At 42.4% G+C, this 18,469-nt stretch overlaps 1 protein-coding gene across 2 annotated transcripts in view; it reads right to left on the minus strand.

Annotated features, from left to right (window-relative positions):
* The window catches only part of tln2a (talin 2a), a 99,975-nt gene that overhangs the window by 60,824 nt on the left and 20,682 nt on the right, over positions 1-18,469 (minus strand). For both annotated transcript variants that reach the window (XM_030376926.1, XM_030376925.1), the window contains exons 2-10: positions 17,957-17,998; positions 7,840-8,018; positions 6,959-7,056; positions 5,564-5,693; positions 4,042-4,194; positions 2,879-3,021; positions 1,099-1,226; positions 788-851; positions 530-634 (exon numbers count right to left, since the gene is read on the minus strand). In XM_030376926.1, the coding sequence (XP_030232786.1) occupies positions 530-634; positions 788-851; positions 1,099-1,226; positions 2,879-3,021; positions 4,042-4,194; positions 5,564-5,693; positions 6,959-7,056; positions 7,840-7,975 (957 nt within the window). In that variant the 5' untranslated portion in view covers positions 7,976-8,018; positions 17,957-17,998. The remainder of the gene's footprint in view (positions 1-529; positions 635-787; positions 852-1,098; positions 1,227-2,878; positions 3,022-4,041; positions 4,195-5,563; positions 5,694-6,958; positions 7,057-7,839; positions 8,019-17,956; positions 17,999-18,469) is intronic.

An 18,469-nucleotide genomic window follows, 5' to 3' on the forward strand; every position in this document is an offset into this window, starting at 1 on the left:
CGCTTCCTCGATTTGGAGCAATCTGAATAATTGAGTATGCTTTGTTCACCTCTGCGTGTAAATTAACCCAAATAATAGGTGAGATCCCTTCTGTCGTTAACAGGCCGACTTTGCAGCACCTTTGTTTGAGAGAACTTTTAATTCTCAGCAAACACCTCCCAGTCAGACTGCACAGGAGAAGGAATGACTTTGAGAGGCCGATGTGCTGGCCCAGTGTGCGTCTGGACATGAAAGGAACTGGGAGGCCAGGTGGAACCAGCACATTTCCATATCCACTGCGTAGCAACCGCACACGGATATGATCTGCAGCCAGCAACCGCAAGACCCAGAAGAGACCAAACACATAAACCAAACCAAGACCGGGCCCCTTGCAGCTCGGAACACACACCTGTTCGAGATTTTCCCGTTTCCTCGGGCAAATGTGACTAGTATTTACGATTACGAGGAATACGGCCAATAAAGTGATTATCTCCCTTTCAAAATGTGATAATTTGTTTTCTTTGTTATTTGTGTATCTGATTCCAAGTACCTTAACCAGGAAGAAGGTGACACCGTATGTTCGGAGCGATCTCGCAAGCTTGACATATTTTACTTTCGTCTCGATCTCGGTCATATCTCCACAACTGCTGTGATCCTGCAATATCAATAACAACAAAGGAATACATTTGTGAAAATATCCTTCATTTGTTGCATACATATTTTTATATATATTTTGTTCCTTCATTTAAGTTTGATTATGCAGGGGAAACAAGCTTTGATATTGCAACTGGGCAGTAGTTGAACAAACCTGGAAGACTTTCTTCTCCGCGCCCTTCTGCTTGATGTACTCTTTGGGCAGGAACTCTTTCAAGCTGTTAAGAGGCATGAAATTAAGTCATGGAAAGAGCGAATGCAGAAAGCCAGACATCATTGCCACCCGCTTACCATTAGACACAAGGAAACAAAACAAATGGATCAATTAGGAATCTGGATGAATATATTAGCTGAACCCATTTTCTCCATGTTCCTACTACAGAAAAATAAGCCCAGTTAGAAAAATTACATATTTGAAAATTACATATTTGAAAATTACACCCGGATGGGTCTGCATGCACTCACTCAAGGAAGCCTGGTTTGTGCTTGTGCTCAATATACGGTCCAAACTGGATCTGGGCCTGAATCCCAGCAAACAGACATGCCTTGTCGAAGGAGACCGGGTGAGAGCCATTCAGGATGTCGTCCCGGGCCTGGAACACATAAAAGGGAGATGAATAAATGTGTAAACATCTTTTGAACAATGTTGATAACCTGGAGAGGTGCTACGCTACTATGGCTTACGTCAGTGCTATTCTTGAGTATAGTCAGTGTAGTCTAGTGGCTAGAGTGTCGGACTGCCCTAACCCTTATGCCTGCTCCTTAAGACATGCATCATGCATAAAAAAACATGCATAAATTTTACGTCGCCTAGGATAAAACGTGTGCACAAAAGCTACTACAGAATATCCAGAGTCCTCGGGTCCGTGTTTGAGATGTTTCTAAACCCCATCCCTGAGATGATTTGGTTTATCTTATGAGTGCAGCTCGATTTTTCACAATTACTAATCATCAATAACATGCAAAAGCTATTACCTACATCAAATATACACCCAATACACAAATCGATCTAAATCAGCTTTCACATTATATTGATTGGTGGGCAGAGCTTTGATAGAGATATCGATGTGGAGTTCAGCAATCTGACCCATAAATTATAACAAGAAGATGCAACCAACAAATGCCGCCAGTCAGACAGACACACAGACACCCCACACAAAATCAATCATCACAGAGAATTATAGTCCTGTAAGAGAGAAAGAGTGGCGTAGAGAGACAGAAATGGACAGATAAAGAGCTGCACAGATTGAAAGTAGCGAAGACGAGGCTGTATAACATTAGATTTTGTTTTTCACGTTTCATTTTGCCAGAGGCCTATTGCACATAGTTTAGTAGTAATGTGTCTGCTGTTGTTTTTTTGTAAACTACATGGACTCCATAACGAAAAGAAGCTTATCATGTTGCAGTACTTTAGCATTATACAGAAGATAAAAAAATATGATTATAGACCAGTACCGGCACACATTATTATAACTGCTCCCTAACCCCATTAGGGCTTCCAGTGAAGAGTCCTCAAGTGAGTCACTGATTGTTGTCAACTATGACTTTAATTGAGATATAATGTGGCTCAGAATGCTTCAACACAACAGCTGAAGATGTTCTCTATGCGTTTAACACACACACACACACACACACACACACACACACACACACACACACACACACACACACACACACACACACACACACACACACACACACACACACACACACACACACACACACACACACCCATTTACTAGCATCTTCCCTTTCTCTTTCTTTCTCCCTCTCCCTCCCTCTCTTTTTTACCGTCTGTCCATATCACTCTCTGGCCTCAAGTCTGAGCCGGACACTCGTGCATAAAACCCCATCACTAAGAGAACACATACTTTAACGTGTTCATTGGATAGGTGAATATGGGTGAAAAAGCCTTTACTTTTTTTGCACCGTCTTCCTGGAATAACCTGCAGGAGCAGTGAATTCAATGAGTGACTCAATGAATTTAAAGGTGTTAAGAGTTTGACGCCAGACCTCATTGGAAATTGCTAATATTTTAGTCAATAATCTTAATGTATTTTCAGAATTGCACTTATTATTGAATTTGTATTTGTCATCTGTTTTGTGTTGGAGCTGTGCACTGCTGTCCATCTCGGCCAGGTCTCTCTTGTAAAGGAGATTTTAATCTCAACGTGACTTACCTGGTTAAATAAGGATAAAGATATAATAATAATAATAATAAAAATGGGAGAGGCAGATCTCAGACCTGCACGTAAAGCAGGTTGAGCTGGACCGGGTCTCTGGAGTCCACGTTCTGGTCTGAGTAGAAGAACTTTCTCCTGAGCAGCAGCGTCTCCACCTCTTCCACGCCCTGCTCCCGGAAGGTCCTGCTGTGGTCCAGCCAGTTCACTGACATCCACACAACACACCATAATATGTCAAGGACACACAACACACTCGTGTATAAACAGCACACACGGCCCAACGATAGTGTGTACACATGTCTGGGAAGTGTTTACATTTTGACATAGTCAATTGGAAAGCAATTATAATATAATAATGAATAATATATATTATCCAATATTTACTGATTTACTAAAAAAGTTGGAAACTTGGAAAATAATAGCTTAATACATCTCTGAGCAACAAGAAAATATGGAAAATTTAAAGACCATATATACAAATTTTACAGATTCGTTACTGTACGAGTAAAGTGTTAAAAGTAGTAGCCATTTAAAGTGGTAAAAGTTACCTAAAGTACCTAAAGGAATTGAGAGAATATTTAAGCAACTCCAGGGACTTAAATGTGTGCAAAGTTAAAGTTAAGGAGCCGAGAGATAGAAAGTGAAGCGGTAACCGTTGCACTGTATGGGTGTACACTGTATACTGCTCAGGTCATTAAACCTCTGAAGCCCACCGCCTCTCTGGAGGGCCGTGACAAAGTGGTCTTAAGATGAGCCTGGTAAGCAATAACCTTGATAATTGCTACACGGAAAACTTGCAAAAGAACTGTGGACTGCCTGTAGGAATTTAAATTCATCAATAATTATTATAATAATTACACTTAGGCATCAACAAACGTGCAGTTTATAGCTTCACAAATGCATGTATTTGGTTGTTTTCCTTTGTCCTAGTTTATTAAACAAATGCTTTGATTATTTTCTGATGATAGGTATTGTATTGGCTGCTCAGCACAGCAAAGCCAGCGAGTGAAGAAGGATTGCTCTGCTATACAGTTAGCGGAAGTGTAACAATAAGCAAAAGCTGAAGTAAGCATTTCAAATTTGTTGTTGAAGAAGTAGTAAAATAACTATTACTTCAAAATTATGCTTTCGTCGTAACTGATTGGTTCCGGCTCAGCTTTAATTTCCCAGCATGCATCACACCTCCTGTTCTCTATATCCATATATATATATATATATAACTCACGTTCGTCGTCTGTGTGCAGCTTGGCCTTAAGTTTCTCCATCTTCTTCTCGTCACGTAGCAACGTGCGGTCCTTCTTCAGCGTTCCCGTGTGCTCCTCCTTCTTCTCCTCTACACCCTCCTGGGTGAGGGAGTACTCCTCGTAGTTGGTGATGCCTGCAACCACACACCATCAGGGACTGCTATCAGACTCCTGTCAATAAGGGACTACTAGCCTTTCAGCGTAGAGGATCAGGGACCACTAGCCTATCAGTGTAGAGGTTCAGGACCTAACACCTAACAGCAGAGGCAACAGAGGCAACAGGGACAACAGAGGCAGCAGAGACAAGAGAGGCAACAGGCACAACAGAGGCAGCAGGGACACCAGAGGCAGCAGGAACAACAGAGGCAGCAGGGACAACAGAGGCAGCAGGGACAACAGAGACAGAGGCAACAGGGACAACAGAGGCAGCAGGGACAACAGGGAAAACAGAGGCAGCAGGGACAACAGAGACAACAGGGACAATAGAGGCAACAGGGACAACAGAGGCAACAGGGACAACAGAGGCAACAGGGACAACAGAGACAGAGGCAACAGGGACAACTGAGACAGCAGAGACAGCAGAAATCCCAGAGACAACAGATAGAACAGAGAAAACAGAGATAACAGAGACAGCAGATCGAACAGAGGCAGCAAAGGAAGCAGAGACAACAGATACAATAGAGATAACAAAGACAGCAGAGGCAGAAGAAGCAGCAGAGGCAGGAGAGGCAGGAGATAACAGAGGTAGAAGAGACAAAAGAGATAACCGAGGTAGAAGAGACAAAAGAGATAACAGAGGTAGAAGAGACAAAAGAGATAACAGAGGTAGAAGAGACAAAAGAGATAACCGAGGTAGAAGAGACAAAAGAGATAACAGAGGTAGAAGAGACAAAAGAGATAACAGAGGTAGCTGAGGCAGCAGAGGTGATGAAGAAAAACTTATTTTAAGGACAATTTGGCATACATTCAACAAGTAAATGGGGGTACAGGATTTTTATATGGAAACGTTCACATCTTGGTCAGTTAATACAAAGGGAACAAAGGTGAGGGGGAGTGACCATCATGGAGAGTTTAGGATTTGCCACGGCTGATGTCAGCCACGGCGGCGGAGAACAAGTCAAATTGTAATACACTATGGTTGAGGTGGACAGGTCTGCAAGGCTTCAAGACAGTCAAAGGAATTGACACAACAAAGAAGTCAGTCAATTTGCTTCGGTATCAGACTTTTATGGCTACGATGGCATTGCAAATGCAAACTATCCAAGGAGAACGTATATAAATACCTTCTCAATTGACTAGTCATTAAATAAACAGGGTTTATATATTTCTTTATGTTTGTATAATATAGTTACGATGGATATTTCCACGACAAGAAACAACAGAGACAACAGAGAAAACAGGGGCAGCAGAGACAACAGTGGTAGCAGAGGCAATGTAACAGGAGCGGTAGCAGACGCAGTAGAGGTGGCAGAGACAATGCAGGAGAGGCCAGGGTGTCGTTACCTATTCTGCTGCAGATGGTCACCAGCAGCTCGCCCACGGTCTTGGAGTCGTCCACCATGATGGTCTTCACCGCTCCGTCAAGCATCTTGATCTTCTGAGGCCGCTGCTTCTTCTTGTACTCCAGGATGTCCTGAGGGAACGGCCGGTGACGAGCAACAAGCAACAGAGAAGTAAAGATTTGATCAGGTGGGTTCTTTATTTTGATTTGAGGGGAAAACCTGTTGCAACAGCAGCACGTGAAATTATAACAAAATATCATGAGAAAGAGCTAACAGCCGATAATAAAATATGAATTGAAAATATTATTCATCTAGTAAGAATATAGTATAGTAAAGTAAGATATATAGTAAGAGTAAAATACTAATCGAAGTTACAGTACTGTATTTCCAATTATTATGCCACTATATATTAATAACCAAGTTAACGAGAGAAGGGAACGTGTGAATAACAGACATAAAAAAGAGCGATGCTGGGGAACAAGTGGAGTTTGAGAAAGTGAGAAAGGGGAGGAAAAAAAGAGAAGAGTGAAAGGCACCATTGAAATTATCAAATGAAGCCAGAATGCTTGGGGAGGGTTGAGAAAAGAAGGCAGAAAACTTCATTAAATGGCTGCCTATTGCCCTGCCGATCACCCCTCCCAACCCACACCAATAGGAACGGGTAGAGATTTGACTGTGAATAATCAGTCACAGTCACGCCTTCCACTGTGATGGAAGGCGTGACTGTGATTTCATTTCGGCTGAATTACTCTGGGGGAAAGTATTTAGAGGTGAAAATGCTAATAAAAAAGTGCTGAAGAGTTCTCAGGACTAACAAACTTTCGACCACGCTGTAGAGGTGTTTTATTTTTGTGTGACTCTGCCGGCACCTGAAGAACTTCATCTCAAATCGATATTTTAAATATTTATGATGCAGTGGTATTCAAATGAAGCCTAAGCTCCCGGCAGCCGGCCGCGTCAGGACAGATGTGGAATAATGTTTATGAATGTCCGTGTCCTAAAAAGACTTTAAGAGAACTGTACGAAGCTAGTGTCGAAATACAGCCCTCCTTATATGTGCTCTGTGGGTTTTTCTGTTCAAATATGAACTTCAATTCATGGTTTGGGCTTCACAGCTTTCTTGTGATCCTTATATAAACACATTCATCAACACCAAGGCATATTTGATAACCCCTACCAAAACACTTGCATAGGTTGCCATTACATTGATGTAATGTTAAGCTAATGAATGCATTTAGCATCTTTTCTCTCCTAAAATGGTGGGAAAGAACAGGAAGCACTCACAGGGCAGACACATGGAAACAAATGTTTTTTATATGTGTGCACCTGAAAAGGTATTCATGCAGGATATGGATACATGGAGGGCCTGATATGGGCTGTGCAGACATGTCTTTACCCCATTGCGGAGCATATAGTAGTCCATGGTCCTGCCCGACTCCAGCCAGATGCCCTTTCTGGGGTCCTCGTCGGAGAGGAACAGGCCATAATCCGAGGCTGATCAGGAAGACAAGGAGACATAACATTTAAGGCTAACATTTTCTTAATGACATTTCTCATTTCCTTCCTCGTTGATGGGCAAAGGGAGCAGGAAGGGTAGATTGAAAGGTCAGAACGAAGGGAAACGCTGGCTGAACGGGATCCCTTTGATGTCCCTAGCTCAGCAGCAGGGAGGGAGGGTCCACCTCGATAGGTCATCGACGCGATGCCTTTAGCAACATGATATTTAGTTATTTAGTACACAGCTGACATTTTGTAGCGTTCATTTACCGTGTGACAGGTTTCATTTGACAACAAGGCTAATTCCACCAGGGCTAAACAGAAAGGTTGATCTATCCCTCTACAGGGAGGGGCAATCTAGTGGCTATGGTAGATTGTTCTGGGATTGAGAAGAAAAAAAAAAAGGCAGCCTACCTGTGATTTTATTTGACTATGGTGCCTAATGCCTGCATGCTCCTTAATCACCTGTATCTGCTAAACTCAATGGCTAAATCGAAATGATACTTGCAGTACATCAGCATCTATCTATACCCATACCCTTGCTTCATAAAGAAATGCACTGTAGTCTATTTATACACATTTCATTGATATTAATTAGATGCCTGCCTCCAAAGTGTATCCAGTAGTGATTTGTTTTTAGATAAAGGCCAGGAGGTAGAGGTCAGGCCACTTGCAAAGACACGTTTTGGCTGGGAGTCAAACAGGAGACTTTCCTGCCTCAGCGCGGGACTATGCATTAGATCATGTATTATTTCAACGCAGTTCATCCATTACTCTCACCCTGTCCAGCCTGCGCCTCAGCAACGCGCTCGCGGATGATCCTGCATGCGTCGTAGACGGCAGTGCAGGGCTCGAACTGCATGGTCTTCACCACGTTGCACTGGCGCACGCAGATCTTCAGCGACAGCACCACCATCTTGGCGGGAAGGTGTGTGTGGTTACCAGGGGTGCAGAAACACCTGGAAGGAGACAGAAGGCACACTGTTAAGAGCCGGGTTGAAATGAATATTGTGATGCAATGAAAAACGGTTAACCGCCTGGAGAACAACCATCTGTGCTGTCTTTCAAGGAGACGGCAACAACAGACCATGGATATACGTTGTAGCAAGTCAAAACGAGAACGACACACACATGCAAACAAAAGCCCTACCCTGTTCAATTCCATATACCATTTCCTCAACAAACCCCACCTCTATAAAATAATGGTTCCCCCAGACCGGAGGTAAGAAATTCAAATAAAGGACAAGAACAGGTCCATGGTTACACCCATTGGTTACGGTCGTAATAAACAGGCCATCTGACCGGTCCAAGGTCAATGCCACGATCGACCCAGAAGGAGGTAAATGCATGAACATAGCAACACATCAGTGGTGTGTGGACATAGGTTACCACTGTTTGCTTGAGAAAAAACGCACACACACACACACACACACACACACACACACACACACACACACACACACACACACACACACACACACACACACACACACACACACACACACACACACACACACACACACACACACACACACTTTTAGAGCTGGCCACATTTTCTAATCACACATACATCCACCTGCAATGTAAATGTCAAAAGAACATTCTAATTGGACTCCATGGACTCAATTCCCATCGTCGCTTTATTCTAGTACGTGTCGTGTGCAGAACCAGAGATCGACAGTGAGTTTGATAGTTTTAAAAGGGAGCGGTCATGGCCAACACTGCAGTGATTCACAGAGACGGTTGAAGGGGAAGAAGAAGTTCTAGCGCATGGCCCTGGACTCGAAAACACTGACCTCCCCAAACAGAGCCCCTCCTGTCGGGGGGGCCAACAGGAACATAGTTTCCCTCTGTAGTCACTGTTCCGGAGGGAGAGGTCAGGGGCTGCCATGATGAATGTACACACCCTCCCTCTTCATCCCCCTGTGACCTTTTGACCCCTAATAGGATGCATAGAATCTGGTTCCCAAGTGAGATGTTGTGGGGGTCAGAGACAGTGAGGGTTGACGAGGGTATGAATTATAGACCCAGCCTCGCAGATGGCAGAAAAGCCAGTGCACTTGTTTCCAGGGTCGGCCACGGTGATTTTCATGGGCGTGATAGAGTTCAACTGATGGGACGTTGGAGATGTGTGTCAGGTATGTACTGTATGCAAAGCCATGTTGTTTCACCAACCCTGATGGATGCATTTGTTTTGCCGGGCTGTTTGTATTGTGCACAACACGGGGATAAACTGGTTCCACTAGGTTTACATAAGAAAAAGCCTTATTCAAATCACGGTTATTCTGTATTCCTTTCTTGAAGTCCTACTTGGACCTTTGCATAAACTAGTCGCAAAGACCTTTAAATACATTTGGAGGTATCACTACAAAAGGGTGTTAAAAAAGAAAGAGGTGAGGTTGCACTTCTTGATCTGCAAAATAAACTCTGCAATGGCATCGAAGCAGCTTTCTGGTTGAAAATATCGCTGGCATTTAGAATACACAATCCGAATAAATTGCATATCAACTGAGGACTGAAGGCCTTTATTATTCCCGCCGCTTATCTGTAAGGCCATTCAACACGGGTTTTACAAAAAAATAAAAAAGTGTTGTCACATTACGTTACGTTTTTTGACAATGCAGCCTATATCAGTTTGTAGGGCCTTTCATAAAACAAACATACTCGATCATGCATGTACACGCACGCAGACGCAGACGCACACAGCAGCATGCTCCAACACTGCCAGGATAAAGAAGCCAACTGACAGGGTGGTAGCGGTTCCTCCCACACACCTCTGATGTTCCTGCAGCCTTCCACCACAGAATATTCTGCAGATATTCATCAGATCCAGCCAACCACCACAACAACTCATTATTCTCAATTCATTCTTCATCCACACAACACAGTAGTTGTGGTGATGGGTGGATTATAAGCAATTGGACATGTGAGGGCAATTCTTGGTCAATTTGATTATTGACTCATCCGGGTTTCTGAATGTTTGAGTTATTAAAGATGGTCCATTATTTGGATTACGTTGCGATAGAGGTTTAACAGGATTATTGCTACGTAAAAGTTAACCATTCGGTATGAATACCAAGATTACCAAGATGTAAATGAAAAGCTTTGCCCTTAAGCAGATATATATACGATATATACGATAGCTTCTAGACTCTTCTACACACTGGGCATACAATAAGTCGTGTAACACAAGACAAATGAGGAAAAGGATCAAGTGTCGGTGTGTGTAGATGAGTCACAGGCTTGATGGAGTGAGCCCTGGGTCAGAGTGTGTCAGATCTCACGGACAAGAAAAGGAGAAAAGAAAAGAGTGAGTGAGATAGAGGTCGACCTGAAAAATGAAAAAGGCATAAAGTGACAAGAGAGATGCAGCCATTGTTTTGTAAATCAATGAGCCAGAACATAGACAGCTTGGAATCCTCCGTCTCAGTAACACACACACACACACACACACACACACACACACACACACACACACACACACACACACACACACACACACACACACACACACACACACACACACACACACACACACACACACACACACGGACAGTGGGAGTATATTCGATAGCTGGCAACATCACATCAATAGCTCATTTGAGTCCACGGAGCCAAAATGGATGACACATGCACAAAATCATCATCATGGTGTAACTTCCGAGATTCCCTTATAGCTTGACTGTATTCCTCCTCCTCAGCTATGCGCCTTTAAAGAGGAGCGAACGGCCCAAAATAAACGAACCAGAGAGTTTTAAATAGCCAGGCCTAGGAGCGAGAAAGCCCCAACTTGGCTTGCAGTCGAGGTGTGCGTCATAGATTTTAAATACAATGCACACGCATTTCACAACAGACAGTGCATCTTCTACACCACAGACATCACCTCACAACATACAGCCCAAGTGTCCTGACAGGAAGGCTGGCAAAAAAACGTTTCAACATAAAAGATGAATATTAAGGCAAAAATCTTGAAGGATGAAGATGCTTCTATCTGGATGGATTTATATTTTTCAGTATGGATTTATCTTTTGTACTGCCTCTGAATGATGAATATCGTCCGATAAGCACTGCCATTAACTTCGCCCTGAGACCCCAAGTTTGATTTATGGTGGGAGAGGGTTAGGAGTTAAGTTATGTATAATCGTACTGACTGCTACGCCAGGGCATCGGGGAAACTGACCATCGGAGGACCTCTGCGTGCACAGCGGTCATGATTAATAGTAAAGTATGAATTACTATCAAGCTCATTTCACAGAATGACCTAAAGCACCAAAAACAAAATATTGTAGGGTAGTTTAAGAAGGTAGAAAAAACAGCACTTTGCAACTTTGGTTTGATGCAAATTGAAGGCCTCTGTTGCCGCTTTCACACCAAAAAGAACCGAGAGCCAGTTCCGGGCTGGTGCTAGGGCCGGTTCCAAACTGGTTCCAGCCTTACCCCAGTTAAGAACCGGTTGGTTTCACACCGGCGAGAGCCAGCCACGGAGCCGGCGTGAGCAACGTCATGACGTCACTGCAAACGTCTCCGCTAGTGAGCTTGGACAGAAGCATACGTCCGACATCTTAGTTACAACATAGTTACGCCATTAAATGCGTTTAAGGAAACATTTTTAGCGAGAAATGTGCCTTTTACTTTCATAATGTTCGCTCGGTGAATGTGAAGGATGTTTGGTTTGATAGTTATGACGAAGAGGGAACGCTCCGTTCACTTGCATGGACATGGACTCATCTAGCTGCGTTGGCGCGTTGTCGTTCTTTGAATATTCCGATTTAAAACAAAATCAGAAAAAAACAAAAAAGAACCATACACGGATTCACGTCTTGGTCTTCGTGTTTATGAAGGTACGGATAACTCCGCCCCCTGCCCCCTGCGTAAAAGCGGTTCTCGTTCTAGCCCAGCTCTAAAGTGGGGCCAGAGTTGAACCGATTTTTAGGGGCCGGAGCCGGTTCTTTGGCGGTGTGAAACCAAAGCCCTCGCCCTAGCTCCGAACTGGCCCGGAACCGGCCCCGATTTTGCGGCGGTGTGAAAGGGGCATTTGATTAAATTGATCAAATAAGAAAAATCATTTTAATAATAGAAATACTTTTCTCACAATCATTTTTAAAAAATGATTGAGAAAAAATAGAAAGATGTTTTAAAGATGCTCAAGCGGCAAAACGCCTTGATTTGACTAACAGCAAATGGCCGAACATTGAAATGCTCTAGAAGGTATACATGGATAAATGAGGGAGACAGAGTGATTTTCCATTCTGTACTAACATCTTTCCCCTCTTTAGTCAGGTGCTCCAACAGTAACCGTCAGCCTCTAGCTTGGCTCCTTCCTCCTGCTTACACATTCTCTCCAGCCCATAGTGTCACTCATAGATTCACACATACACTCAGGAGTAACATAAACTAGCACCTAAAAGGAGAGCTAAATAAGGGAAATGAGGCTTGTTAGTCACTCCGATGGGCGGCAGAGATGGCAGATGAGGACATGCTCTTCATACCATCTGACTTACACGCGCACAGGGCGTCTGCTGGCTGCCCGCGTGTGCGCGCGTACCTCCGTGTGAGACTGTGTGAATGTTAAAAGAGATACATCACCACACACGTTCGGCATCGGCGCCTCCGCCTATTTCTCTCCGTCTGGGTAGCTCCATCTGTGTGTATGCGTGTCCCTGCGTGTCTCTGTTTCTGTGTGTCTCTGTTTCTGTGTAACTCTGATTTTGCCATTATTGTTCGGAGTGTGTACGTGTGTATGACTAAAGTCTGGGAATTAGTGCATAAATGTGTGTATGACTCAAGTTTGGACATGAGTGCTTGCATAGTGTGTAGTGTGCGTTTGCAAATTGTACCAAGTATGGGCAGTAATGCGTGCATAAGTGCATGCGTATGAGTGTGTGTTGGCGAGGTGTATACATATGTATGCGCCACATGTATACGCCGCATATATGTGGCGTATGTATGCAAGTGTGTCTAATTGACAGAAGATAGGTGTTGCAGCTGACTATGCATTATAACCTGCAGAGCAGTCTCCACGCATTGCAGGCCCCCTGCCCTATAACATCTCTAAATATAATATTTGGCGGATTCAAGTTAGATTTTTACCTTCCGGTACCAATCAACTCTTTTTTTAATAAATGCATTTAGTATGTAATGCATCATTTTAAATAATATTAATTACAATACAAAACAATATTCTAATTTATTCTATTCAATCAGAACTAAGGATCCCGTGTACAAGGACCTCAACGTGGTGCAGTGCACGATGGATGAAGGATTATGATTGATGATACGCAAATGGTTTAAAGCATTCGTTTTTTACGGTCCCCTCTGCTCAGTGTACATGTGGCTTGTGGCGTGATATTATATTTTGTAAAACAGCTTTGTTGAATAACGGGATGGAACCATGTGAATCATTCCAGTATAGCGGAATAATTCTCATCAATCTCATTTCCCCTGGTTAGCAGGGAGAATGAAATCTGCTCTGGCTCCCAGATAAGATAACAATGGGATAACATAAAAAGGAAGGGAGAGCCAATCAGAGAGTACTAGATGGCTAGACCGCGCTCCCTTGACAACAAACAGACTGTCTTCTATCCCATGAAGCATTTTGGCTACAGTTTGTCCTGATTTAACCCCACTGAGTTTAGCATCCAGACAGTGCATGGCATTAGTTTCATAGTGGATAGAGTGCCAAGGACTTGCTCAGACGTTTCAGGTAGACAAACAGACTGTGAAGCTGTTCACTTTAAGGCCATATTCCCACTAAGTCTGCTAAATGTATAGACTTATCTCGAGAAAAAAGGTTCCAACTTGAATTCTCAGAGGCGCTTTTGATAAAAATGCTAATCACCCTTTCACCGTTTCAATTCAGTCCTTTTCCCATGGCAAACCAAGACAAGTTCAGCCAATATACTCGTGGATGAATTAGAAAATAACCCTGTTGGGAGAGTGTGACCGAAACTGAGTATGTTTACGAGGTCGTTATATGAGAGGGATATGATCTGCAGCACTAAATGTAATTTCTAATAGCATCCATGACAGACAATGGCATCAGGAAACCATAACAGCATAAACTACTGATCAATTATTGTGAAATGTGAAAAACTGACTTTGTCTGAATCTGCTTTGTGTACTATTGGGTTATTTCTTTGCCACTTCGATCCAGACTACAGTCCCAGTTGGCATGACAACGCTAGGATCCCTGATCCCTCCCGGCTCCTCAAACACCACAAATAACAGACAAGTGCAGAGTGGAACTATTTAGTAAAACGTAATAAATAAATATACATATGAAATTGAATTTTACACTTTTACCCATAGCGTTGTACAATAACACGAGTACATACATTTCTTGGCCTCAGTGAGAATTGAACCCTTAACCCTTGCAGTGTTAATGCTGCTAGCTGAGCTAAACAATAACTCACACTGATCTGACACGCAATGAGAAACACCACACACAAACATGTGTGTGTGCGTGCCGAACATACAGACTCAGAACTTGATGGAGTAAATATGAGGAAGATGTTGATGAAGAACATAAATGTGGAGAGGCCAAATATATAAAAGTATTTCCGTACCATTAACTACCAGTAGCGGAGGTCGTAAAACATGAGTGATTGCTGTGAAATTACTTTTAGAACTTCAGCACATAATTCAAACGTCGACCCCCCGCCAAGAACCTTGGCTTACCCAGACATCAGCCGTGCTCCCCTGGAGGTTTGAGAAGCTGGGGTGGGGATTAAATTAACCTACCTTGTCCAGCACCAAGAACTGTTTTAGTTTTCTCAGATTGAGGAGTTAAACTAAATCTGGTGCCAAGCCACACGTCTATTAATGAGATCAATTATAATATTAATGACAAACAGTACTGTTGTCACAGCACCGCTTGAGGCTAGCTAGACAGTTGGCATAGTGATGGGTAATCATTGAAGTATGTCATCTATAAAAATGCCTAAATTAAAAAAAGATCCTACCATAAACTGTACTGTAGTGTGGTTCATCACTTTAATGTCAATAGCCTATGCTAATGGAGGGATGCGTTTATCCTTAATGTGTATGATTACGTAAAGACTGTGCTAAAGTAACGTCAAAAAGCATCCTCTCCTGCATCCTCTGGCATCCCCTTGCCAATATAGCATTAACACTACGGTTTCCAAGAATACTATAAGAAGAACCAAAATAGAAAAAGATTTAGCCAGCAAAAATAGAAGCAGGGTCATGATATAGAGCCATGGGTAACTGAAAGCTGATATAAATAACAGTGATTCCTGCCACTGTGTTTGTTGACTTGTTGGCAGTTGGGTTGGTCAGAGAGCTGCAATATGCTAAAAGCTAACCACAGCCCACTGGTTGAGAGACAGGTGATCAATGCTACTATGCTACACAGCTGCTCTGGTGGCCGTCTTCCCTCACTGGGGTTGTTGACAAGATGGATGGACATTTCTCACTAGTAACATGGCCGTCAGTGGCGACAATGAAGAAGCTAGCTTCAAAATGGTGCATTACAAAGTGATTTTCGTGGATTTAAAAATTTAAAATGTGTATACTGGCCCACCAAGGTTAAATTAGTTCTTGCTTATTCAAGGTTGTCAAAATTGACTGTTCACAGTTTGCAGAAAGTGTCAGATCCTGTCTTCTACTAGCATGCTTTTTAACAGGAGGGGTCCGTCACGGCACTCCCGCAAGGAGGAAGTGGGGGAGAAAGTGTTTGCGTGTGTAAGGGAGTGGTGGCGAGAAAGACGCTGATCTTGTCACCACCAAACAAACACGTCCCATTTCTTTGACAGCATTTATAAGAAAAATCAGGTATCACACAAAAACAAAATTACCATAGCCAAAGTACTAGAGAACAAGGATCCATAGGTTTGAGCAGAGAACTTTCAGAGATTCATTCTCCTCTAAAAACCTCCCATTTTGACTTTACAAAATTATCTACCAAATTAAAGGTCCGCTATCCCCCTATCTCGTCCCGTTTATCATTAGCCATTCCATAATTGATGGTGATATCAACAAAAGGAGTGTAGCCAAGTTGTATGTCGTGAGACAAATATTCAAGATAGCCCACATTTTTAATGACTGATCAGCACTACTTCATTTTTTTTTTTTTTAAACATTTGTCTTAGTCAAGCTGGTCAAGGAGCATTGGGGGGGGGGGGGGGGGGGGGGCTGCCGTTTCAATTCCATATTCAAAAAGCTGTATGGCACGACTATTGTTGTGTAGTACAAATGCATTTTTTATCTTTATTCTTTGTACCTGATGGAAGTATGTTTCCATACCCTACGAGAGTTTTGTACTTTGTTAATGCACAATAAGGAATAAAAAGAAAAAATATACATAGGTCACACTTTATAATAAGGAGCCATAATGAATAGCAAACTAGTCATTACCTAACCCTTTGTTAATATTTGTTAATTGTTACTTACATTTCTATTTGGCACAAGTTAATATTTTATTAACTTAATATTTTATATATTTTAACCTGTGTTGCTGGTTAGGGGTTAGGGTCGTGTGTTAGGGTTAGGGCCGTATATATAGTCATGGTTGTCTCTTTTAATACTCTTACACAAGTCCAAGCACAACCAAACAGTACAGACAGACGACTGACAGGAAATTAAACTGAGGCCAAAGTATTTACACAATCCTTAACAGTGTGCTCTTACTTTGAAAAGACACATGACAAAAAGCCTTTCAAGGCCTAGGACGGCTGTTGAAATGCTTTCTGTCTACCTCTGCCAAACTGCAACAACCACAGTTTACCAGATTCTCCTGAACTGTTAATAATTAAGAATTTGGATCAGCTATCCTCTGTGTACAAGGTTTTTTTACCACTAAATGTGTAGTCGATGAGCACAGAGAAAGAAATGTTTACTAGTAATGATGACACATGTATTCTTCACCTAAACATTTAAGAAATTTGTGCCAGCTTCAATTCCTCAGAAAGACTATCATTAAAAGTTTTTTTAATACCGTTAATGATATGGATGAGATGAGGAGAACAAAAAATCACCAATGTGGTAGATGAGGATCTACTAATCTTCTACTAATCTTTTACGCGTTAACCATAACTAACCCTCTACCCAAATGTTTCAATGCCGTGAAACACCAGCAGATTTTAAACTACATCCTAATACTACTTAATGAAATAGAATGGGCATGCAAATAGATACGAGTACATTTGATATTATTACCAGCCACTAACACCCACTTATTGCCCTGCTGTGAGCCAATCATGGGTCCGCCGAACCCACTGAAAAAAAAACACTGACTTGGTGCTCACTACACATCAATAATTATATATACACACACTATTACAATACATCCATCTTTATATCCAAAGCTCATCTAATGAAACTCTGGATGTGCATGTGGCGTTTAAACAGACATGGCCCCCCAATCGAGCTGCCATTAAATAGACATAAAAATCTTTAATACTGGTAGTGAAAATCATTGTGGAGCGTGGTTATGTGAAGTGGCTGGTATCCAGATGCTGTGATTTGATTGGCTGCTACAAACAAACTGCTTGGCGGGCCATGGGAAAAGAGTGTGTGTGTGTGTGTGTGTGTGTGTGTGTGTGTGTGTGTGTGTGTGTGTGTGTGTGTGTGTGTGTGTGTGTGTGTGTGTGTGTGTGTGTGTGTGTGTGTGTGTGTGTGTGTGTATCGTTTATTGGAGATGTTGGGAGAAAGGCAATGCAGCTTTTAATAAAGCTGATATTTATTTTGTACATTTACCTTCACTCTTGACACTTTGACACTTTTATCAGGTCTTATAAATTTTTTGTGTCGTTGTTGAAGTAAAACAACATATATAACTGCATTGTGTGCTCATTTTCATATAATGTTCCATGTTTCCAAAGCATAAACACTCTTCCTTAGTGTTTTGAGACATAATAACTTTAATTGAGACTCTTACCTTTTTGCAGAGAAAGTTAAGGACGTCTGCGGGTGTTTTCAGCTGAAAGGTAGAAACAAAGACAAGATAAGACCTACAGAACTACGAGAGTACAGGCCCAGATTCAAGAAACTCAAACACACATCGTCCTGGAACAAATGTAACATTGATGCAGTCCCAAATCGGAGAATCCGTGGAAGTTGTGTTGTTCATATCCCACAGAGACACTTTGCTGAGCCCAGTGAGTGTGCATTGTTAGACCGAGAAAGTTGTAAGATGCTGTTGTACATGGTGGGAGCCTGAACGGGGGGTGTGTTGGAAACTTCAGATACACTCGAGGCGTACCGCATAATTGGAACATACAGAATAATTAGCAGCTTACTGCCAGGAGGCTCTTAGGGTTGGTTAAGCAGATAGAGGGAAATTAGGTCTAGTGCTCTACATTAAAGAAGTATACTTCGAGACGGAAGCGAACCACGGCAGGACTTCAGGTCAGTGCTAAGCTGCATAGAGAAACCTAAAAACACATCTTAA

This window comes from Gadus morhua, chromosome 14 (assembly GCF_902167405.1).
Source record: "Gadus morhua chromosome 14, gadMor3.0, whole genome shotgun sequence".
NCBI classification, from domain to species: Eukaryota; Metazoa; Chordata; class Actinopteri; order Gadiformes; family Gadidae; genus Gadus; species Gadus morhua.